Source organism: Pollicipes pollicipes, unplaced genomic scaffold, assembly GCF_011947565.3.
Source record: "Pollicipes pollicipes isolate AB1234 unplaced genomic scaffold, Ppol_2.1 Scaffold_4295;HRSCAF=5057_pilon_pilon_pilon, whole genome shotgun sequence".
Lineage (NCBI taxonomy): Eukaryota > Metazoa > Arthropoda > Thecostraca > Pollicipedomorpha > Pollicipedidae > Pollicipes > Pollicipes pollicipes.
The window spans coordinates 34,896,810-34,921,600 of NW_023596461.1; the positions used below are offsets into that span (position 1 = coordinate 34,896,810).

The 24,791-nt window shown below is 51.1% G+C and overlaps 2 protein-coding genes across 2 annotated transcripts; both read right to left on the reverse strand.

Annotated features, from left to right (window-relative positions):
• Positions 1-7,050: 7,050 nt before the first annotated feature.
• On the reverse strand, positions 7,051-8,736 carry LOC119097473 (SH3 domain-containing protein C23A1.17-like). The gene is made up of 2 exons (XM_037220503.1): positions 8,380-8,736; positions 7,051-7,077 (listed from the first exon to the last, which is right to left on the reverse strand). The coding sequence occupies exons 1-2, from the start codon at positions 8,734-8,736 to the stop codon at positions 7,051-7,053; spliced, it is 384 nt and encodes a 127-aa protein (XP_037076398.1).
• A 9,122-nt stretch (positions 8,737-17,858) lies between these two features.
• LOC119096825 (chondroitin sulfate N-acetylgalactosaminyltransferase 1) lies at positions 17,859-24,150 on the reverse strand. Its single transcript, XM_037219786.1, has 4 exons — positions 23,673-24,150; positions 22,972-23,480; positions 20,317-20,386; positions 17,859-19,517 (listed from the first exon to the last, which is right to left on the reverse strand). The coding sequence occupies exons 2-4, from the start codon at positions 23,090-23,092 to the stop codon at positions 18,260-18,262; spliced, it is 1,449 nt and encodes a 482-aa protein (XP_037075681.1). The 5' UTR covers positions 23,093-23,480; positions 23,673-24,150; the 3' UTR covers positions 17,859-18,259.
• Positions 24,151-24,791: the final 641 nt, after the last annotated feature.

A 24,791-nucleotide genomic window follows, 5' to 3' on the forward strand; every position in this document is an offset into this window, starting at 1 on the left:
TAGATGTCAGAAAGCGTTTTTGGTCGCAGCCATCCGCCTCCACCCCCTCCCCAGCTACTAAAAAACCTAGCATTTATTGCTCGAAATCCGAAACTTCGGAAGTCTGCCAAGACTACCTCCATGCATTGATCTGTCTGAAGTTTGCGAGTCACGACGAAAATCGCACTCTACGCCGTGCTCCGCGGGCTCGTCCCAGCACTCCTTCGATAACAATACCAACCCCACCATCCATCCCCCCACCAATGCAAGCGAGCACTCTGTATCCGAAATAATTCCGTCGGGATTTCCGCGACAAAAACGTCACCCGGAACCTGCCACCTTCACACCCGCCACCACGAGCACCGCCGGAATCGGCATGCAGCGAGCGCAGCCGAACGCTCAGAGGGCCCGCACCTTCCCACTTGGTGGAATTCTATTTGCGCTCGCAATATTGCTGATTGTGAAGCGTCCACCCTGCGCCAGGGGGAGATGGGATGGGGAGGGTGACTGTAGGCTGGTGCATCCAGACTCCGCTTTTATATGTAGATTCTGAGCGGCGACCGGTACATGCGATAATTTCATCAGCCTCAAGTGGCGCGCGCTAATCCGGGCAGGCCCACAAATCAGCCGGGTCCACAAAGCACGGCATTATCAGAGTGCGAGCCGGTCTCGGAGCGCAGCGTGAGCCCGACAGTTCTGGCGCTAGGCGTGGGGGCGTCTGTTGGCACTGAGAACATTCAGCTTTGCCGGCATGCCACTCGGCAATGGTACGTTGGAGGGATGAAAGGAACCATAGCTGTTCCACCGGCTTTTTGCCAGTATTTATGGCTGTACTGATGCACTCAAAGGTCCGTTTATATGATACCACCAAAGGCTAGATTATCTAAAATAGATACTGAGCTCGACAAGGTTAGATCAGATATAACAGTGAGCGTCACGTCCCTCAAGAAAACGCACGGCTCTGTACAAAATACAGACAGGGGAAATTTTGGATGCGACTCTTACCCTTACACAAATATGGCTGAGACTTATGTGTATATTACCTAACCAGCATCGCTTCAAATTCACGCGAACATGGCTGTTCATTCATGTTTTATGTTTGTTTCTTTCTTTGTTTCTCTGTTTGCTGTTGTTTTTGCTAGCTTCATAGAGCGGGTGCGCTCAGTTTGAACCTTGAAAACTATGACGTGCAATAGCAGGTGTCTTCTGTTTTTTTAGATGACTAATGAAACCCGTAATGTGTTTGATAAACATGTAAGGGACCGGCCAGCGTGGCCAACTGCATTGACAGTGCTCCAGAAATTTGCATATGTGCACGGCTAAGATTTATAACCTAATTAACCCTAATTGCGTTCTTGCACGCTTGAAGGGTTGGTTAACCATGCGAAAAAAGCAAAAACGGCCGGGGCATTCCAGTCTAGGCTTATTACAGAGGAGCCGTGATGATTACATTAGCATCACACTGACGCGCACCTTCATGGATGGCATAATTCTCTCAGCAACAGCTACACACACACACAACACTCGCGCTGCGCCCTCCGTGGTAGTCGCGACAGGCAGAATTAAGTGTGCCCACCGGGTGAGGCGCGTGACGAATTTGCCGCTGCTCCCCAATGGGTGGGGAAGCTGGCGAACTGCAGACTGGACGCGACGTGTCGTGTAATTAGACCATTTGGTAATGGTTAGATGTCGGGTCGTGACTCGTGCACGCGTGGTGTATAGGCTGTGACTGAGCGCCATTTGCGAACGGTGACCCGACGTACCTCGGTATTTGCGTACTCTTCAAGCATTGCCATGCAAAATTCCCTTTTGGTTTTGGTGTTTAGGTGTCCCAGCTTCAGTGAGCCATTTTCAGATAGCCGAATGACGGCACCTTCAAGTACTCCGGAGACCTGAATGCCTTAGAAACTGACATCAATAACATAATTTACCTTTACAAGAAAGGTTTGAAATATCAGGCCACAGCACAACATTTCCTTTTCCTTTTTGTTCCCACTACCGCCATCCGACACGAGCATGCGATAACGGTGCAAAGCCGAGGAAAATCATCATTTTTCGTCGCACGTCCGGCTTTTTATATTGATTCTAATTTGGTCTCCCCCAGCGCCGGCGCGTGTATTGTGCCGGCCCCTAGCTCCAGGCCACTTCGTCAACCGTGTCCCGTCGGGCGTGAAATCCGCGAAATTAAACTTTGACAAACGCGATTCCCTTGATTGACAACCCATAGAGATGTGGCGTGAAGGGGAGGCCACGCGATGATGCAAAAATACGGAGTCTAAACTTATATCGTGCCTGCTCCGAAAAATAGCGTTTAAACGAACCGGTAGCGCAATAGGATTGCAGCTCAGAGGCACTTCACGCGAAACGATCCAGATTTTTGTTTAATGCACCTACGTACAATTTGTATCGCTAATATTTGTGAATTACGAATATAGTTGAATTAACCATTTAAGTATAGCATTGACAACGTCAGTAGAATCTATGACACCCCTACGTGTGTGGCATGCCCAGTGGTCTGCCTCGCGGGTGCCGTGTTATCGGCGCCATTCACGCACATAAATAGATTGCAGGCGCTTGTGCCGACTGGCGCCTTTGCAGTCCTTCGGCGTTAGTCAAAACCCGCTTATTGCGCTTGGTAAGCTGTACCATTGATAAAATGCCCCTCGCTCTGGAGCGGGAGCGCGCTGACTGCAGGTCGGGTTACGTGCTGTTGACCCGTGCTCTGTAGCGGGGCGGCATCGGTCAGGTCACACGACCAGGTCAGGTCAGGTCAGGTCATCGGTCAGGTCACACGGCCTCACAAAATGGCAGAAGCGTGCCCAGCCAGGCACATGCGGCCCACATACCAGCATATATAACAATGGTAATAGCATTCACGCAATGATAAAAATTGTCTATACTAATGCATGATAATAACAATACCTCGTAGCAGTAGAAACATCATTCATACACTTAACCTTCTTTATTCAAACGGCTGTCATCCATCTCTCAATGCTTGCAATAAAACATGTTTTATTCAATTTGCTGTCATTTTGCCAAACACAGTGATCAAGCACAAGTTATGGCGGGTAGCTAGCAGATCTGACGGTTGTTTCGGGCACGTGCGAGCTGATTAACACATGCCTGAGAACTCACACAGTTGACGCGGAATTATCTCGCTTGCCACGCGATTACGGCCCATGAGAGGGCGTTTACCGACACACGCACAAAGGCGCCGCATCACAATAGTGCCGCCGCGTCACCCCAGCTGCTCCACCTCTGTGTTTCCGGCCGCCTGCCACTCACTGGCTGCGTGCGTGTCGTCCGCAGGCGGCCCGCCGTCCCGACGTCCCGGGATGATCCGGCTGGGTACCCGGCTCCCACACACCTGCCTGTCCGGCTCAGCCCATCCCCACCGCTCCCTACCGTCTGCCGGCTCAGCGTCGGTGCCGACGCGTCGACGGAGCTCGGACGGTCGGCACCCGCCGGCGCCAACACAGCGCGACAGCGCGCTATGACAGCACAGCCGGCGGCGATATGACGGGATTATAATGGCCCCCGGGTGCGGTGCGTCCGGGGGAGGCGACGAGGCGATATGTATGCCAGGCGAGCCCTCTCATCAGCAGGACGCGGCCCGCACTGGCAAAAACACAGGGAAACGGACAGCAGACAACCGGTCGGAGAAATGCATGTCTGGATTCCTGTCTGTTATGTGGTGGTGCTGAGGCTGGTTTCCTCCGTGATGGTCATCACGAATGTTGTGGGTGTTGACACGGCTCCCTGCAGTACCCTCGCGGTGAAATGAAAAGTGCTGTTTCATTTGAGTGCCAGCTTCCTGCATTTCTGCTTTCAATAAATTTGAACCAGGAATGCAAATAGGGACATTTCCCAAATTTTCGTAATGATTATATTCGGAGGCACATGATGAGAATGCATTTTGGAAATTTGGTCCAGGGTACTGTGAAGCTGGTGCAATGCAATTGAAAATAGTTTGTTGCTCCGACCTGTTGAACATGCCGATGGTCTACTTACCTTGTCATGGCGCAGCTCTCTTTATGACGTTCAGATGATGGAGGCCGCAGGTAGATGCGGACTGGTAACCGTAGCCACAGTGACCACAGTGATCGCCAGTGGCGGCACGTTACATGCTCTTCAAGCGCACAAATGCATGTCGACAGATGCAACCGTGCAAGACGAATGCCACTACAGGATTGCTCGACACCTGGACTGGAAACAGAGCTGTAACGGCCCCTTTTACTTGAGAGCCCCTTCCAAGTCACCCCTTGGCAACCCATCGAGCGACTCGCAAGATGGCGGCGGACACGTCCACAGTCACGAGGGGCCACGCCATGTCGACGCGTCGCTCCAGACAGGGGAGGTGCAATCGGCCCCAAATTAAATAAAACGTTCCGTCGGTCGACTTGCCGGGTTAATTTCCCAAGACGTTGTGTTTCCCTCCGAGAGGGCTTCGGCCCCGCGTTGCTATTCGGCCGGAGTGCCCTCCTTTTATTGGCGGCAGACGTGTTCGCCTTCGCCTGAGCAGAGGCCCCACTGACGATGGATGGGGCTTGCGGGGCCGCGTTCGGAAATAACGTACAAATAATCAACCTCACTACTGTCTGCGTCTGTCAGCTGCTCACTTTCAGGTAGTGTCAGCCCAACAGACCAGAATGGTCATTTTAGTATCACATTTCCTCGCCGTTATGCTGGTCTGTTACATTAGCCAAATCAAAGATTGTCACATTTGGTGTACCCATCGTCCTCCACGCCCACATTTCATCTGCACACACCATTGTGCACGTTTTCCACCTCCAGCTGAAGAACCTCTCCACTGCCACAGCCTCCCTTTCTCTTTGTTTTCCTTTGTTCCCGGATTCCTTGCTCCCTCTCCCCACTCTTGCCATTATCTTCATCAGAGGCTAATCCATTTATCAGTCGCTGGTACGCATTAGCCCGTGACTATGTTTGCATTAAATGCGTTTGCTTGCCGTTCTTCTTACTCCTTATTAGCTCCCTCCATGGCTGCTGATGTTTGATTTGCCCATGGAGTTATATTTTTGGCGATATTAATTCTTTGCTGTCTTGAAAGTCACCGTGTGTCTGGATTTATTGCACACTTTACATTCAATGCAAACGATGAGTTTGTCTGGCGAGCCGAGTGATAGTTGTCCGCAGATATCTCGAGTATAAGCCGCCAGCTTTTCAAGTCAAACTTTGCCCAAGTAATTTGACTGTCTGAAAGTCAGGTGGTTGGAGTCATTGCACTTGGCGAACTTTCCACTCGGCCCGCCACTGCACCCTCCACAAACTTTGCTCATATCTAGACATTTTTTCTCGCGTCCCTTCGGCACTCAGAGTGCGATGGCGGTGGGATATTAGGCCGGCTAATAGCGTTTCATCTAAGGGCTGGGCCAACGACAGTGTTCCAGGCAAAATAGATCGAGCCTTGTTTAAGAACCATTTAAATGAGTAATCCATCAGCAATGGTGTCACGTTGCAGTTGTAATGGATTACAACCGTAAGACACTCGCTGTTGGTTCAATACATGCAACTGATATTCATCGCGAGACAGCTGGTTGGTTTTTGAGTGAATATGAACTGCATGCACTGGTGATGCGGGGCTGTCTTATCCCGCGATAAAAGCAAGATTTTGACTTTCATATTTGCCTTCACAAAATATGGCATAGGCTTACTGGGCATGACTAACTTCTTTCCGAACGGGTAATGAAAATGTTTAGCTTCGGCTGACGGGTAAAAGAAGACTGAAGGGGTCTACAGAAATGGTAACGACACTTGTCTGTTATTATAACTGACATACAGGTTGCAAGGGCTATGAATGGCATGATTCAGGCATCAAGCTCCTGGCGTGTCATCATGTCCAGGGCCACCAATGACTGATCGACTAATTCCCAGATTAATGATATCAACGCACGTAAAACAGCTTACATCTGGATCTGACTAAAGGAGACTCGAATAAACTGATCAGAGCGCTGAAAGGATCCATTTCAGCTTTGGACGTCTGCGTCGTGGCTTAGCAGCGGGCTCTGAATGCTGCAAAGCTTTCATCGTGCCAAGTCCGATCTATGTAGATGCGTGCCGGCTTTTGCCGCCATCCGAGCGCACCAGATTCAATAGCGTTGTTGTTTTGACGCTTCGGTCGCGCTAGGCGGCCTAGACTGATTTGGCATCCGGCTGGGACAACAGAAATAGTTTGCAACAGCGAGTGGTGTAGACTGAAACAGCCAGCCGGGGAGCAATGTCATGCATTATTGCCAATTGTGGCATGGTGCACGCCTATGCAGTAATGCGTAAAAATTTGTCAACGGATGTCGCGGATTATTTTGATTTCAGGAACGTCGATGGCAAAGGTCAGGGGCACGTTCGGAATCGTGCTCCTACCTTATTGCATGCCGCCGTACACCCTGTGACGCATAACTATCACTCTGTGGTGAGAGAGACCTGCCGCACCGGCTCCCCGACAGAGACGAAGACGCTGCAGAAACAAAGGTGTTCTCATACTCAGTATATGAGCTCAATACTGATCTTAATGCCTTAATGCGATGAGACGTGGAACAACAATTTATGCTCTCATTGGTATGCATGACTGGTGTTCTTTCATGTCTGGCTTATCTCTTTTCCTTGCGACCATGGCCTTGCACCGATTCCAGTCGTGTGACTCGAGATGATAAAAATCAATGATCATTGTTCTCTGTCTCGTGCAGTTAACAGTTAAATAAGTGCGTCGCATCGATGTCCAGCACCATCTTCGCCCACTACATTTTTTCAACTGCAGCGTCACCGTCTCCACATGGAGCCAGCGCCAGCACACAGGTTCGTCGAACCGCGCCACTTTCGCCTATGCACACTTCAGCTTAACGGTGACCGGGCCTGAGGAGGACTGCCCGACTACACAGCACACGCCAAACAGTCCACTGAGGCTGTGGCCAGGGCTGAGGGGGACTGCCCGACTACACAGCACACGCCAGACAGTCGACCCAGGTTGTGGCCAGGGCTGAGGGGGACTGCCCGACTACACAACACATATCAGAGCGATAGGTTGGCAGCACACGTCAGCATACGTGAACAGTCGACCTAGGCTGTGGCCAGGCCCGCATGGGACTGCCCGACTACACAGCACACGCCAGACAGTCGGCCTGGGTTGTGGCCAGGGCTGAGGGGGACTGCCCGACTACACAGCATACGCCAGACAGTCGACCTAGGTTGTGGCCAGGGCTGAGGGGGACTGCCCGACTACACAACACATATCAGAGCGATAGGTTGGCAGCACACGTCAGCATACAGAAACAGTCGACCTAGGCTGTGGCCAGGCCCGCATGGGACTGCCCGACTACGCAACACATATCAGAGCGATAGGTTGGCAGCACACGTCAGCATACGTAAACAGTCGACCTAGGCTGTGGCCAGGCCTTCAAGGGGCTGCCCGATTACGAAACACATATCAGAGAGATAGGTTGGCAGCGTGCGTCAACATGCGTCAGGCAGTCGACCTGGGCTCAGTATCTTTTACCGAGAGAGGAGGAGAGACTGAGAGGTATGGATGCCGTGGGATGTTTGCTGTCGCGTTGCTTAGTGACTGCTGCGACAAAAAACATGCATTCAAGCCGTTTGCTATTTTTTTCGAGTCGCTCGCTAAACTTTTATTATCATGCGTGAATAAATGCATGCCTGCACACCGTTAAAACTGTGTGGTTGAAGCTGAGATATTGTCAGTTTTTAAGTTAAAAAATCGTCATTCACCATATCAGGAAGTAGTAGTTGAGTAATGTTGTCAAGCAGTTATTGCCATGGTGAACTCCCCATTGATTTGTAAGAGGACATTTCAAGGCAGTACTAATGGCCACAACCAGTGCCCTGATCACCGAGCGGCAGTCATAGTCACTCGTGATTGTGTTTGCTTGATAACGTTGTGTAATAAATGCCTGCATGTACATGGACGATCTGTTATTTTCAACTCCAGGACTTCCTCGTAGTTGAGATTATTTGACAAATGATGCGTGCACCTCAGCACCCGGCAACCACACAGCCCTCAAAGAAATATTGGGTGATGCTTGCATCTGCGCCCGTGGCAGCCAACGATTGTCATGATGATTTTCTTTCTCCTTTCGGTGTCTCCGGGTGCAGTACCGAATCAGTTGGTTAGCACTCCGCATAGACAGTTTCAGTCAGCCCTTGTGATCAAATATGTAGCCGCCGGCGGCAGACGCAATGGACTACCGCACAGTTCCTGGAACGCGACGCGCAATCAGCAGTAAGCAGGCCTTGTTATTACCTCGCCGTCGGAGGCGGCAGCTTCAATTACGTCCGCGCATTCACGGAATTAAGTCCGCCGTCTGGGCGGGAGCGGGAGTGGCGGGGCGCGGCGCTTCTCGGGCGCGCCGGCGGCGGGACGGGCTGCACTACCACGTCCGCCGGCAGTGGGACGGGTCGCACCACCACGTCCACCGGCAGCGGGACGGGCCGCACCACCACGTGCGCCAGCAGTGGGACGGGTCGCGCCACTACGTTCGCCGGCACCGGGACGGGCCGCACCACGTCCGCCGGCAGCGGGACGGGCCGCACCATCACGTCTGCTGGCACCGGGACGGGTCGCGCCACCACGTTCGCCGGCACCGGGACGGGCCGCACCACGTCCGCCGGCAGCGGGACGGGCCGCACCATCACGTCTGCTGGCACCGGGACGGGTCGCGCCACTACGTTCGACGGCAGCGGGACGGGCCGCACCATCACGTCTGCTGGCACCGGGACGGGCCGCGCCATCACGTCTGCTGGCACCGGGACGGGCCGCACCACCACGTCCGCCAGCAGCGGGACGGGCCGCACCATCACGTCTGCTGGCACTGGGACGGGCCGCACCATCACCTCTGCCGGCACCGGGACGGGCCGCACCATCACGTCTGCTGGCACCGGGACGGGTCGCACCACCACGCCCGCTGGCGGCGGGACGAGCCGCCCCACCACGTCCGCCGGAAGCGGGACGGGTCGCACCATCACGTCCGCCGGCGGGGCAGGTGACGTCGTTCGCCAGACGGCTCGGCCGCTTTATGAGGACAGTTATGTCGGCGCCGACACCGAGTCGGCCGGTCGTGTAACGAGCCGGTAGCCAGTGGCCGCCGGCAGGCAGGTCACGGAGAGTATTAAATTCGGCAATGACCACAAATCTCGCCGGCGGCGCGACGCGAGCCGAAATGAAGCTTCACGCGCCAGTTGTACGACCGGCACGTTTTCGGCGCCTGCCCGCGCTCGTCCGGTCGTGCCCTCCAATCACTCGCTCGGCCGATTCCGAACCGCCGCTCCAAGGGGCTAAATCAGCCATTTGCTGACCACCGTCTCGCTGACGACTATTGATTGCTTATTTTAGGCGCCATTTAGATTCTGAAGATTGAATGGGATGGAGACGCTCGGGGCATCATTTATCCCGGCGGCAGCTGTCGGGCGAGCCGGTCCGCAGCGGAGGATTTAGATCCGGCTCTGTCCCCTACAGCACGCCCTGGGGACAACCACGGGCACTACTAATGTCTTACAGGTATCGCGCCGGTCCTCATTTCCATATGAAATGCCGCTCTGAGCAGTATTGGAGCATTTCAACCACCAACTTTCTGGAATTCATCAGCGTAAGCGAAGTCGCAGGCTTTGGAACTCTGACTTGAATAAGGGTTGAAGTTTGCGCACTACAAAGGATTCGCATCTTGCAGGACCACCATCGTTTCAGGAAGCACAGAGGTCCTGGTCATGATGTGGAATCGCCACCCGGAGAGAGACGGGGGCATCCGCCATGTCACACGGAGTGGTGAAAGCTGTTGCTACAGCACTTACATTCACAACGTTAATGTTAGACGCTTGATTCTACCCAAAACAGTTTTATATTTCACGCTTCATCAATGTGATGGAACGCTACCATCATCAAAATTATCCATTCGGGTTCCAGCTAATCATGAATACTTTCATTTTTGCTATTTGTCTTAGGACTCAACGCGATTAACTGCGACATAATAACGGAAGCACCACTACCGCGTTCCCGCCTCCTTAAGGGCCCACTTTTTATAAAATCCTGTAGATGTCTAAAAGCTCGTTGTATACGAAAGATATGAGCGAGTGAAGAGAATAAGCCGACAGTTTTTTCATTGATCAAACAAGTTTTTGCAAGGTCCTACCCTTTTGCTTAACGTAAATCTAAATACTGGATGCGTTATTTAGCTGCCCTAGGTGAAGGTTGATTTATTTTTGATCACCTGTTGCTGATTTTGTGCTTTTCTGACAGGCATTTAGCATCGTCTTTCTGGCAAGAACGCGATAGTTTTCAATGCTTTTCGTAAGTCTTTCCTTGACATCTTGACACAAGTCTTTTCTACTGGTATGGAGGCTCAAGCCTGTGGGGGATCGGAGCCAACCCATAAAACACACGAGAAGTCTTCTCGTGAAGAATGCGCCTCATATCTTCCTTCTCAAACATGCGACCGACACCGCTAGATGGGCCGGCCAACAGTGGCTGCCAAGCTTCCCACTAATCCCAGCGCCTCAGCCGCCTCATCCCTCCTCGGCGCAGCGCCTCGGCCGGCGCCGAGGCCTTGGCGGCGCTGCCCTGAGCGCCCGCAAGGGCTGGCGTCGGGAGCTCCCAGTGGAGGGGGGTGTCGTTCCACCCCCGATGAGAGCCGGTCAGCGGAGGGTCTTTTTATGAGCGGGCGTCATCTGTAGGACGGTCACATATCTATTCAGAGCACCGCCGGGGCGGCCGACGCGAAAACCAACAAAGGCCGGCGCTGATGGATGGCAGTCATAACAGACCAGCGCGCGGCTAGCGAGTTATTAAAGATGAAATTGGCGGAGGCGCCGGTGAAACCAGCTTCTTGGCCGCTGCAGCGTGTGGCGGTCAGCGGCAGGGTGCGGAGCGTCTCCGGCTCCGGCACGGAACGAGAAAACACCCGTGATACCTGGCTCAATGGGTCGTTGATGTCGACGGCGATGGCGCTTAGGCTCCCTGCTAAGATGGCCAGCAACAGAGCCTCAGCGCCGGATTTGTCATGTAGTACGCTTTTGCATCATCAAGAGATATCACATGTTACGTGGTGGATCTGCGGGTTATGGCCGGCGGTTGAAGCATGTAAATGAGGCGAAACGGCAGTGTAGAACAGGGGCACAGTGGCCGTCTGGCCTCGACTGATGTCTGTATTAGCATGCCGCAGTTGACGGTGTTCAGGTGTTGCAGACGGCATTGCGTCAGACGCAACAGGATGTATGCAAGGGGCACGTGCTTGCAGCGAACTATGACGATCAAAACTAAGTCGTAGATCTGTCTATGGCTGTTACATGTGCTTTGTTCCGTATAGTTGTCGTCCAATGTCATGCCTACAATAGTTTGGCTTCCCCACTTTCCAACCTTATTCTCAGTGACGTGTCCGATTTGTTGCCGTGCATTGCGTATCCTTGGCGATGATCACAGAAGTCCGTTTTAAGATTAGAATGGTCGATGGCCTCTCGTCTCTTGATCTGATCTGATCTGACCTGATCTGATTTGACCTGATCGGGTGGATCACTGGTATGCCAATAGTGTTTCAAGCGCAGAACCGAGAAATGAAGCAATGCTATGGCCACCGAGAGCTAGAGGTGGTTGGTAACTTCCTAAGACGGTATCAGAAATAGTACTCGTTGGCAACAAGCGCGTGAAAGTAACAGCTGTTCACCCATTCTCTAGCCTCACTTGCATTTGCTGAATGTTTATGTTCTAATTATTCATATATTTTAATTCACGATGCGAAACGATGTAAGTCGTTTTGATAACAAACCCGCCAAACAGCCTCATGAGCAGTGGAGAATGATAACATCAAATCACCCATTGCATGTACGTCCAATGCCATGCAAATGCCTGCTTTGTTAGTCCCAGACCAAAATGATTTAGAGCATTATCCGTTCAGCCCGAGTTCCCCGTCCAATGTGACTGGGATGCTCTTATTCACAGCGACATTCGTGTTCTCAGACACGTGTATTTCCTCAGGAATTTTCCGTCATCTGACGTGGCTGACTCTCCACCGATCGCTCTCTGCCCTCCCTATCCGTCCCAGCCGTCCTTCCCGGACCTCCCATTTATAGCGAGCGGTGACGACAGAACAAAATGCAATAACGGCGAACAAACAACTCGGCGTAATGACTCCCCCAAGAAAACCCAATAAGACGGCTGCCGCCCCCGGGGCTGGGCGAATTGACCCCTGCTCAGTAACTGGGCGCCGCAGGGCACGGAGCGGTCGTTCCGGAGCGGGCTCGCGTTGACGAGGGGAGCGGCGGAGAGGGGTGGGAAGCGAGGGGTGGTGGGCGACGTCCGACCGCAGGATGGCGCCTTCCGGTGATCCGGCGACGGAGGCGGCGCGCGGGAGACGGGTGGAATTGTGCTCCGTTGTAGTGGCAGTCATCACGGAGACGGAAGCTGTGAATAAGCCTGGTCTTGAGATTTGGAGTGCTGCGTTTTGGTTCTGGCCCTAGCTATGTTTGTAGATTGTAGAGCGTGGTCCTTTATGCAGTCGCCTGTGTCAAAGGATTTTTTCTTCGGAAAGAAGTAGGCGATCGATCTAACTGCGTTACGCGAGTACTAAACTCAGTTAAATCAACTTGCCGGTTCTAAGAAAGGGGCGTCGTTTAACCGAGCCGCGTCTACTGTCGTCCAAACGAAAACATACAGCCTGAAGCTGCCTGAGCTGGGGCAAAAAAACCCTCAGTTGAGTCAACTAGATTACCGTACGGAAACAGGGCATCTCGCTCAGGGCTACTCAGTCCCTGCAGCCCCAGGTGGACGAACAATCGAGTTAGTCCGACTGCCGTGATGTGTTGCCTCTGCGCGCGTCCCGCGCCGTCCCATCGACGCGACGCTCTTTGGACGAGTTCAGCGTCGTGTTCTGCGCCTGCGGCTCACCGGAAGACCGGCTGATTGCAGACACGGGTCGTGAGCCGATTGGCCGATTTCTTTTTACGCTGCTGCTGTTTGCTGGCCGGATAAGCGAGGGAAAAAGGCAGCCGTCGCGTCTGTGTCAATAGTGCCGCGTCGGTCACACTTTACGACGAGACGGCATTTTTTTATCTTTTCGCAAGGAATTGGCTCCGGGTCTCCAGGGACGACCCTCTGTGTGTGTGTGTGTGTGTGTGTGTGTGTGTGTGTGTGTGTGTGTGTGTGTGTGTGTGTGTGTGTGTGTGTGTGTGCGCGTGCCTGCGTGCGTGCGCACGGGTGCATGTGGTGATAAGCAGGGAGTATGACGATCTAACTGCAAGTTCAAACACGAAGGTGTATAACCGGCCTCATGAACTATTCTGCAAAGCGAATATTCGTACATATTTGGTTTTGTAGCAGTAACAGTTTACTGTATGATTTTTAGAAACAAACATTTATGACCGGGCGCATCAAGATACTCTATCCAACAAAAATCTGTTTATGCATGGATTAGTCTCGCACAAACGCATAAGCCAAACCTACCCCGTCACCCGAAACAATGTTTCTCCTCAGATTTGGCCCACTTTCCTTTCAAAGTTGATGGTGGAGCTGGAACCCCACAACACACCCCGCCCCCTCCCCCCCCCCCTCCCCTATGGCACCATCCCAAGTGAACTGGAAACTGTATCCGCGCATCGCTGGTATAAAGCACGAACTGCCACTGGGTCAAACAAGAAACCCTGGCTCATTCGATCGTACCATACATAGACAAAGGACGCCTTGAGAGCCGCAGAGCGCAAATCGCTGGCCGAAGCGACTGGTGCACAGCAGTAAGCACTGGTCTTGCAGCAGCATGATCAAGGCAGCGATGGGGCATTGAGTAATAATGAACACATCAGACGTTAAGTTAGCTCAAAGTATTTGAAGAAGAATCCGTGAAGAATTCTTGTGAAGAAGAATCTGTAATCTGAAAAAAGAATCCGAAATTATATTTAAGGGCTCATTGTAAACGAGGCGGAAGACTGTGCGATATTTTCTTGAACGATGATAAAACTTTGCAAAGTTCAGTCGTTGCGGAGTGAAGAAAAAATGTCGTTGGGCGCATATTACAGATTCATGCAATTATAAGTGACTTGAAATTTAATCTGAGTTTCAACAGTATTCTGTGAAACATATAAATTGCTCAGCAATGTATGTGCTTGGCCAAGCCTTTCCCACAGCATTGCAACTTAATCACAATTTTACCTTCTCATTCGATTCACATGATTATTTAAAGTTTGCAACTTGAAAAACGTCTGAGAAACGTGGTTCAGAACCAGATGCATGTATCGATGACCTCAAAATGTGGCTTGATGTCTTCGGACGGTCGCGTGATTTCCTGTGAAAACAACGGAGGCGCACATTTTTGGGTTTACTTTCAGTGTCAGATTCTAGAAACCAGGGCAAAGGAAGGTGTGAAACAAAGACACGGTGTCGGCGAAGATGTCGACTGCAACTTATTAACGGGTATAATCTGTCCAATCCACTTGTTTACGCTCAACCCACCCATTTTAACTCTGTCCAACCCGTATTGCTTCCACAGCCTTGGTCCAAGCCATGGACTCGACAGAAGTCAACCAGAAAGCGACTAAGGTCACCATTATCGAAACGGACATTCTGAGCGCATGCTGCCTGGCCTGAAACGAGATCCATTGTGCTCTGGAAATTACATTTGATTATTTTCATGCATAGCGGCCAATACCTAACGCTCACAAAATATTTCCTTTTGCCGCGATACTTTTGGCTACGGCAGTTATAATCCCAAATAATTCTAAACTCTCGAATTTTAAGGTCTTAAATTGTCAATGCCAACCAGACCCAAAAACCAGCCATTTTTCGAGTAATGATGCATGTGAACTAATATGTGAACTGAACACTGATAAATTGAGACCGGCGTGACTGATTTCCTTTTCTGGAATCAAAAGATTCAGCATTAGTAATGTGACCCCTTTCCCACGGAACATTGACTGTCGGTATTAGTCACTTATTCGCTCTCATTCATTACTGGTCACATTACCAAATATTTTGATTCCAGAATCAGGAATTACTGACGGTGCTCAGTGCAATTTTCAGCGCACCGATCCTCCACCTGTTCAATTTAGAAGAGCGGTAGACTTTCCACCGCATTTATCAAACTTCTGACATCGGTTGTCAAATGTGTGCTTCGGAAGTCGCAGTCCCCCCCCCCCCCCACCATGCCACTCCCGGCGTCCCCTCCCCGGTTCTTGTGCCCATGCCATGAGCAGAGCTTATTGTTCAGCTTGGTTGGGTATGTGACCACTCGGGATTTGCCTGCCAATAAGTTCACTAGGTCAGAGGCTTAATCGCAACATGGGTTAGGGTGTGTTAGGAAGGGGGAATCGGTAACCTAGATAAGGCAGTAGTATTAGCTATATTCCTTGGGGAAATGGCAGGAAAATGGAGATATAGTAGGGTTGATATTTTGGCAGCATGTTATCGAAACAATAGCAGAAGTCAAGATAAAGGCATGCTGCCGAAATATAAACTCAGCTATACCTCCATTCTACTGGTTTGTCTCCGGGGAATAAGGCTAATACTACTGTCTTATCTATGTGAATGGTGTTCCTCGCTAATGCACTGAGCAACTTCCGAAATGGGTAACCTTACCCACAAAAATAAAAGTGTTCATCCGCGAATCGATCCAATTCCCTTTCAGCCCTGGGAAGTTCCTCTTCCCCGCAAGTGAACAGGAACCTTCACTGCCGCATAAGATCATTTAGCGTCAAAAAAGGCTCTTTTCAAGGCAGCCAATCGAGCAGGCAATGCTCGAGTGTAACTAAAATACGGCCTCAATGGCGATGTTCTTATGCGTTCGGGACCAACAAAACCTCATCCATATCTCGAGCAGATTTTATCGCGTCGCGCACACGCTGCCAGCCTCCGGCTTGGGTTTCACGTGACGCCTGACAGATGAGCAGTTTCACACGGGCCAGCGGGGCACAGTCGCTATGTCCACGGCACGTGAGGTCACGACGTTTATGACCCTCGCAGTTATGCGTTTCGTGGAAGCGAGCATACCAAGCCAAATAGTTGTTTCTGTGGCGGCGCGCGCCGGCGGGTGGCGGTGACCGGCCGCCCAGCTGGCCACACCGCGTCGTCGCACACCGTTGTTACCGGCCCGAGGGACGCTCCAAACGCCACGTCCGTCGCATAGGCACTCCTCCGAGGCCAACCGCCGTCGCCATCAACAACGGCTGTGTCCGAGTACAACCTGACCCCGTCAGGAGAGCCTGCTCACGTTCACTTCCCTGCAAGGGACGAAACGAAAAACAGAGCGTTTCGTCTCTGCAAGCGACGTGCCAGACATGCCTTTTCCTAGACAAAATCTCTGCTCCTGTCCATCTCGCATCATCTCTTCCGCTGGTATGATTTTTGTTTCGAACGCCTCCGTCTCGCAGCGTACTGAACTAGCACGGGTGGTAATGAGATTTAGCCCCGGAACTCTGTCGAGTGGAGTGCTAGGCATCCTGGCTAATGTACAATCTCTAATTAAATTCCTTTTAATAGAGACGCAATTATGCAGCCGTGCAGAAGGACGCAAAACATCTTTCGGCGATGTGAAGGGTAAATAATGTATAGAAGACTCAGCAGATGACAGGAAACAGTTTGCAGTCGAAGCTGTCTGAAACTCGTGCTCCACGCTTTCATAACAAAGCGCTTATATTCCAAGCCTCATTAGACAAGCCGGTGTAATGGGCGAAACATTCGTCCTGAGGCAGTTTGGAACTGTTGGTACAGGTACATCTTCAAACAACGCTGAACACTCACCATCTTTGAGCATGACAAAGTGGAGCATATCGAGCAGTTCAATGTTTTATACCTACCAGCCGTGTCTTTGTTGCAAAATAATGCGCTCGATGACCAGAACCATTGGACAAATATAAAACAAAAGAGATATTCATTGTTCTCACGTTTCATGGCTGCCCATGTTGAACCATAACCATTCCCGTCGGTTAACTCGCTCGATTTTCCCACTGAAATTAGAACGATCATTTCGGTGGGCCCATGCGTGGCGACTCCAGCTCGAATTATGTGGACACAGATGCTAGTGTCAGTTAGCAAGGACGTCACAACGTATGTTCAGAACGCTTACAATTTCGATAAGACAGTGGTATTATTAGCCTTATTCCTCGGAAAACCAGGAGAATAGAGATATAGTTCGGTTGATATTTCGGCAACATGTCTTTCTCAAATTAATAAAAGAAGTGAATTCAAGATTGTCTACCGATGGTCCTACTCGATTGTTTCAGGCTTTTTACAGAGGAAGCCACAGTTTTTACTGAACATCAACATTCAGGGGATTAAACAAAGAGCGATTGTCAGCTATTACCAAGATACAGTGCCTATCTAAGAATTAGAATGTCCAGACATGACACTGTATCTTGGTAATAGCCGGCAATCGCTCTTTGCTTAATCCCCTGAATGTTGGTGCCCAGTAAAAACCGTGACTTCCTCTGTAAAAAAACTGAAAAAAATCGAGTAGGACCATCGGTAGACAATCTTGAATTCACTTCTTTTATTAATTTGAGAAAGGCATGTTGCCGAAATATTAACCTAACTACATCTCTATTCTCCTGGTTTTCCGAGGAATAGGGCTAATACTACTGTCTTATCGAAATTGTAAGCGTTCTGAACATACGTTGTGACGTCCTTGCTAACTGACACTAGCATCTGTGTCTACATAATTCGAGCTGGAGTCGCCACGTATGGGCCCACCGAAATGATTGTTCTAATTTCAGTGGGAAAAGGGAGCGAGTTAACCGGTCCGAGCGAGTCCTTCAAAAAAGCCTGAAAACCGAGTAGGATCATCGGCAGGCAATTTTGAATTTGCTTCTGCTATTGTTTCGAGAAAGGCATGTTGCCGAAATATCAACCAAATATATCTCTATTCTCCTGGTTTTTCCGAGGAATAAGGGTGATACTACTGTGTTATCTCTGTGAGTAATGTTCCTCGCTAATGCACTGAACAGCTTATGCGTAACATTTCCGTTCGCATGCGTCTCATTACGTAGCATCACAAACAACACACAAATACAACCATGGTTCAATTACCCAGCGGCAAAAACGCATCACCAACTTCCAGTGTGGGCGGATATCAAAGGATGTCTTACTGGCACTTGGAGAAAACAGGCATCACACGTCAATCTCTAATGTTCCTGGAAGCAAAACATTACAAGCGCGCCTCAGGCATGCAGCTCATGTTGTCATTCACAAAGCACAGCCCTTACTCGTATTCTTCTCGCGGGACACGCAGACAACGCACGGAACGACACCAGAGCATGTCGCATCGTCACACGAAGGCTCAACGCTTCAGGCCACATTTGTGCTGCGCTTTAACCCGTCTGGCATTTTGAAATTGTTCACCATTTTCAGGAATGCTTCCACATCATCCGTATCCCCCATATTTTTGTAAACCCACAATCCCCACTCAAGTTTGGACGCTTCGTTCATTACCTTCTTCTTCAGACACTTGTTGAATGATTCTCTGCCCATCTCCTTAGTGCAGTGGGCCCTGTGATACAGCTGCACAAGGTCTCGATCAGCCATGCGGATGACTTGAATCTCACTTTTCACGAAACGCTCGTACAACCGAAATGCAAAGCTCTCACTGGCCTGGTTTGCAAACTGCACGCCGAACTTCCGAAAGTCGGACAGGTACTGGCACGACATCTCGTACTCCGTGTCCAGCCAGTAGCCCAGATTCTCGTGAATCAGATGCTCCTTCTCATAGTTCGTCAGGATAGGTATCACCTGCTTTTTTATCACACCGTAGACGATTTCTGGATTGTACGTACTAAACACCATCGGGTAATAGACCCTGCCGTTGGGCTGCGAATTTGCCCGACACCGCTGCAAGAACTCGCGGCCGAAGACCATGTCGATGTTGCAAAGGAAGAGGATGACATCATGTGACTTGTCCCAGTTGGCGGCGGCCGCCAGCCACCCGGCACCGTGCGAGAAGGCCCCCCTCTCTTCCAGGAGCCTGACGCGCGGGACGTCGCCGCCCAGTGCCTCGTTGGTCTCTCGCACGAGTTCGGCCACGCCCGCCCTGTCCAGCCGCTCCTGGTAGCCCTCCAGGGCGGGCACACCCTCAGAGAAGTGCACCACCGTGAGAACCACGGCCTCCGCGTCCAGCACCAGCTGGCGGAAGCGCCCCACGAACGCCTCGAGCGCGGCGAAGCGGCCGTAGTAGGGCAGCACGATATTGACAAGCCTGCTGCCGGCCAAGCCGGCGTACGTGACCTCTAGCGGTCCAAGCCCGCGTTGCAGGCGCACTGTGTGAAACTCGGAGGCAGTAGCCGGCCGCAGCGCCGGGAAATAAACCTCGTACTCGGTGCCGAGGCCGGGCACGAAGCGCAGCCGGGCGCCCCGTGAGTCGCTCGGTCGGGCGGCCGGCTCGTCGGTGCTGCGCTGCAGCTCGGCCGCGGCTAGGTCCAGCACGCGGTGCAGCTCGTCAATTTCCGGACCGGCCTCAATCCGCTGCTTCGTGCGCACGTCACCCGGCACGTGCACGTGCCGCCGCCAGTGGCCGTAGTGCACGTGCTGCCACGGGTACATGCCTTGTCCGCTGGAGGTGTAGGACGCGAGGTTACGGCTCATCGTACGGACGGGAGTGAGCGAAGAAGGTAGAAACGATGATAACGTGTTTTGAAGGGCGCCTGTGCACAATAACATTGATCGCAGCGAGCGAAAGCAATTGCTCTCATGAGAGTGTTGGCTTTCAGTTCAAAACACCACTGTGGTGGTATTAGCATGGATCTGATGCTACCATGAAGAACGGGGTACAAGAGCATAATTCATATAATGACATGATATAAATCCGACCAACTTTCTGTTTGTCACCGCCATTGCTGATCATGAGTATCATGATAACTGGTAGTGATCCATAGAGTCTAGTGATCGTGAGCTCTAAAGCATTTTACCTTTCATGCAACTTAAATAGGACAGTACTGCTAGTCTTATAACTTGTCGAAAAAACAGGAGAAACAAAATATAAATCCAGTAAAATTTCGACTATATGCTTTTATAGACACGAATATTGGTACTAAATTCATAATGCTGGTTTGATTTCGGAATTTAGTCTGAAATTATAAATTTACTTTTAATAGTCGTCTTGATAAAGGCAAGGAGCTGAAATGTTAATGCATCTATCTCTCGTCTCCCCGCGTTATTCGACGATGGATAAGACTTATAGCACTGTCTTATCTAGATTATAATGCTCGTTACAAACGAACTTAACAGCTTACACAAAGCCCCAGTTTAACAAAAGCTGGTCCTTGATCAGACTGACCGTAGTCTGTTTAAAATATGTTCTGGAGGCAAGATAAATAGTATTACGCAGCCGGCGTAGCAAACGACGTATTTACCCTGTGCTGGCAGTGAAATTAATAAGGTCAGCGCTTCGAACGGACGTGAGCGGGCGGGTTTCAGTCGTCGCTGAAAAAGAAACAGGCATTAATGCGAGAGTAATCTCACTATCGACATGGATTTTGAACAAGTCGCATTTTCCATTAGCATCGCATGCTACCATACCGCCATTGGCAAATGCTCGTAGGTCGATATATGAGCCCTGAAGAATAGCCTTACGACACGTAAGGTACTCAGGCATGTACGAGGCACGTGACCTTGGCACATAAGGCACGTGTGAGGAATAAAACGTCGGCAAGTAATGCAACGTAACGTAACGTACGAAAGGGGGCTAAGGCACGAACGTAACTCAGACGTGCGGTGCGTATATGTACCCACAAACCTAACGTGAGTGCACCCACACGACCAAGCCGTTTTCATAGCATCGTTCTTCACACCCAACGTTTGCAGTTGCAGAGTTTGTGGTAGATTCCAGCGGTTCGCAAGGCTTAATATTAGCATTTCATGTACATTGAGCAGCTGCAGATTGCCTGAGCGAGTGTTTCAGCTTTGTATGGGCTCATGGTAACATAGTAATGGGCTCCTTGTTATCTAGATAGACAATAAAGATGTGAGCGAAAGCAGTAAGCAAAATATTTAGTCTTTAGTCTTACCTACGAAAAGTATAAAATACTAGGAGATTTTCAAAACAGATCCAATGTGAAGCACTCTTTACCTAAATTAAAAACATTCTAGACCAGCAGCAGCGTTACCAGTGATGCCAACAGAGCACCGCTGCTGAAGGTGTCGCATGGCGCTTCAGGAGGGCGGCGAGCTCGTCACACAGCTTTTACCGCAGTACGTTGCTGCTCCAACGGATATACCGATGTAAGAATGAAAAACAGCCATGCATTCACCTGAGAAGAATTAGGTTGCGTTTTGCGTTCATGGCAGCACATGGTACACTCTAATTGTATTCTAAAGGTGGAAAACACACGCATCTGACAAAATAGTTTGAAGGCCATCGACAATTTGTTCGTTTCGTTGAAATGTATTGATTTTGGATGAAGTCAGAATAGCCTGGTTAGAATTTCAGAAATGTGTTGATTTGCAATGAATTCAACGATGACCTGGTGCGACATCGAATCCCACGGCAGTTGTGGCCGTTGGAAGATCACATGGAAAGCCAACGTGGTTTTTCGAGACGCCATACGTGGACGCAGATGACCTTTCATTCTTAATTGCACTTTTAAAATAGTAATTCCTCATGCATTGATCTTCTCAGCATGATGCAATTTCACCTGTATCAAGACACTCAGTGCCAAGTAGAACAGTATACATAAACACAAGACCGAATCAAAAGGCCACTGTAACAGTACAGTATTAAGTATAAAGGCCACTGCAACAATATTAAGACCACTGTAACAGTACAGTATTTACTGAGCTCATGAGTTTTTGAACGCTATTGGGAATATGGTAACAATACAAACAAGCTTTCAAGCTTTTCAAAATATGCGTAGCCTGACTTGTCGTTTGGGACGAGAAATAGCGCGGCCAAAGAAAACTTGCGCAGTATTTTACTTGAATCATACATCCGCAGGCAGCTGTAATTTGGCGCCATGATAAGCTATGGCAGCGCTGAGAAGTAGCGAGTTTAATGCTTTTGTTTTTAATGAAGTATGCATGCACAGCATACTGCTGCTATGCAAAAATCACCACCGCGCCTAACTGCCGAGTTAGTTAAAGCGAGTGTGGATAAAAAGGTGCCCCAGCGGAATGCAGTCGCATGGTGACGCACGGGCTCGGGCTTGTAGGTAGCGATTTCAGATTTGATGAATTGGACATCTTGGGCGTCTCTCAGATTTGATTTATTTGGACACTGGGCGTCTACCTGCAGGAGCCAATAACGTAAAAATCTTCCGTCGAACTACATAGAGCGTTTTCGGCCCATTAAGGCGACATGTATATCTGAAGACGACGTGGATACGCAGACGATAAGTACTAGAAGCCGGCATGCAGCTTACACAGCATGCTTATCCTGGATTGTCAACGACAGTCTAGTGATAGAAATTTGATGGCTTCTGAAATCTTAGCAGGTAGCTCCACCAGTAAGTCCCATCAAGAGACATAAGACTTGACGTTAAGAGCCCAAGCTAGTACAGATGTTCTCACTGCCCCGTGAAGAGCTTGTGTGTTCCTGAATATTCGGTGCCAGACTTGAGGTCATATCGTAATCACTACCGACATCACATGATGAAAACGAGCGTGGAGAAAGATCAAAATTGTGTCGAAGGTGACTAGTAATATTGCATATGGAGGTGCACATAGAACTGTCACAAACACATGAGGTTTTGGCACTGTGCGTTAAATTTTGTAAGATGTCTCAGAAAATGGAAAATGTCTGCATACATTCAATACGCAAATTGCTGCATGTTATAAGCATATTCATATTAATAAGCATATTATTCATGTGCGTAGGTTTTACGTCAGACGCAAGATCTACGCACATGAAGCCCATTGATATGCCAATTATCGCAAATCCCCCCCCCCCCCCTCCGTGTGACTTGTTCACCAGCCGACACCTTCCGGACACAGTACGGTGACTCTGAGAGACAACCGTGAAACAGCTGGGAACAGAGCCTCCGACTGCCGGGTGTCACTCGCCCGGCACCCACCTGGGCTTCTCGGGTGCGGCCTGCGCGCTGTGCTGGTGCTGTGGCGCGACAGCAGGAGCAGGGCCGGCACCGAGACCAGCAGCAGCAGTGCTCCACACATCGTCAGCTGTCGGCGGCGCATCGCGCGGGCTCGGTTCTGCCGCGGTCTGGCAGTGCGGGCGGGCGACGAGCGGGTCCGACCGACCGGTGATGGCCGCAGACCGGCTAGCGTAGAGTCGGCTGCTGACGTCGGCTGGTGGTGAGTCAAGTCGGCCACGGGCCGGCAGGTGGTTGACGCCAGCCACCGAACGCTGTCTCAGCCGCCTGACGATACCTCAGCCACCTGACACTCTTTCAGTCACCTGACACTGTCTCAGCCATCTGACACTGTCTCAGTCACCTACCACCGCCACCAGCGTCACCCAGCGCCGACGAAGATCCCTGACACTGACTCAGGCACCTGACACCGCCCCCGGCCGCATGATGCTGGTCGCCGGTCGGCTGACGCTACGCTGTCACCTGGCGCCGACCTGAAGATTGGGACACGTCAGCAGTGTCGTGGTGATGTCAATGGTCCACCGAGAAACCGCGGGACCACAATATGAGTTCGTATGCGCCCGCTTCACCGAGTCGCTCACTTAATGGGCCCGTGCGTGCTCACTGCACGTGCTCCCGTCATCAAGTTGCCGCACACTTCCTTTGCTGAGCAGATGAGTGCTTACCTCAATGAGATGTCACGCAGAACTTGAGCACGTGGTAACGCCCAGCCGCCCCCTGGCCTGCAGAGAGCAGTCTGCCCTCAAAGCGGTACCGATGAGGTAGAGGCTGCAGCAGTGTCACTGACGCCACCCGGCAGAGTCACTGACAACACGTGGCAGCGGCACCGATTTCACCCGGCAGCTTGTCACTGACGCAACCTGCGGTGTCACTGACATCAAGCGGCAGCATCACCGGCGTGACTGTCGCCACCCGGCTCCTTGTAGCAGACGTCACCCGACAGTGTGACTGACGTCCGGCAGCAGCGCGGCCCGCACGTAGCCTGGTCAGTACTATGTGCCCGCCGGCGCCGCCCGGCCCAGTACACCTCCCTCAGCGCTGACGGTGTCCTCCCACGCTGACACAGGGCGGTGTTGACGTCAGCTCAGCACCGTCGGCCGATGACACTCCGAGACATCTCTGCGGTCGACCGACGGGCGCTTTCGCGGCGTTCACACGACTGCTACGAGCGGCGTGCGTCTCAGTGCCGCCAGCGCGCCGGCCCTGCCGCCTTATCTGGCGCCGCGGCCGACGCTGAACGTGAGATAAGAGGTAGGGCTGGGTCGGGGGTCGGATATGCTTATCTGGAGAATGCCTCAATGCATGCCCATTATTGGAATCTAGCAGGAGGTGTCGATAACATGTTGGGGAGTGGCACTGCGAATCAGATGCTGTTAGAATCAGGTGTGAATCAGAAGTGACTGTATCATATGTGTGCGTTGTTCAGTCTTGTGCGCGGGCGCCTCTAAGAGTGTGGGGTCGAAATACAGGGTGAAAAGTTGCCTTTTCTGTCCGCGACAAAATTTGAAACCGTCTTAGTTGCCACCTGGAATGAAATCTTTCAGAAATCGCTGCAATATATCCCTAAATTATATAAGCCACAAAAATAAAGACGAATTAAATGCCATGCAGCATAACCATCAAACCTTTTCGCTTAGGGAGTTCATTGCACTAAAAGTGTCAGTTACTGGTCATCAAGCACTGAATGGTGCTCGATACCACACTAACAGAATGATCAGATAAGAGCATGCTTAACATAACCCGACTAAAGGCGTGTAGTTTCCTATTCGGTTGGGGGGGGGGGG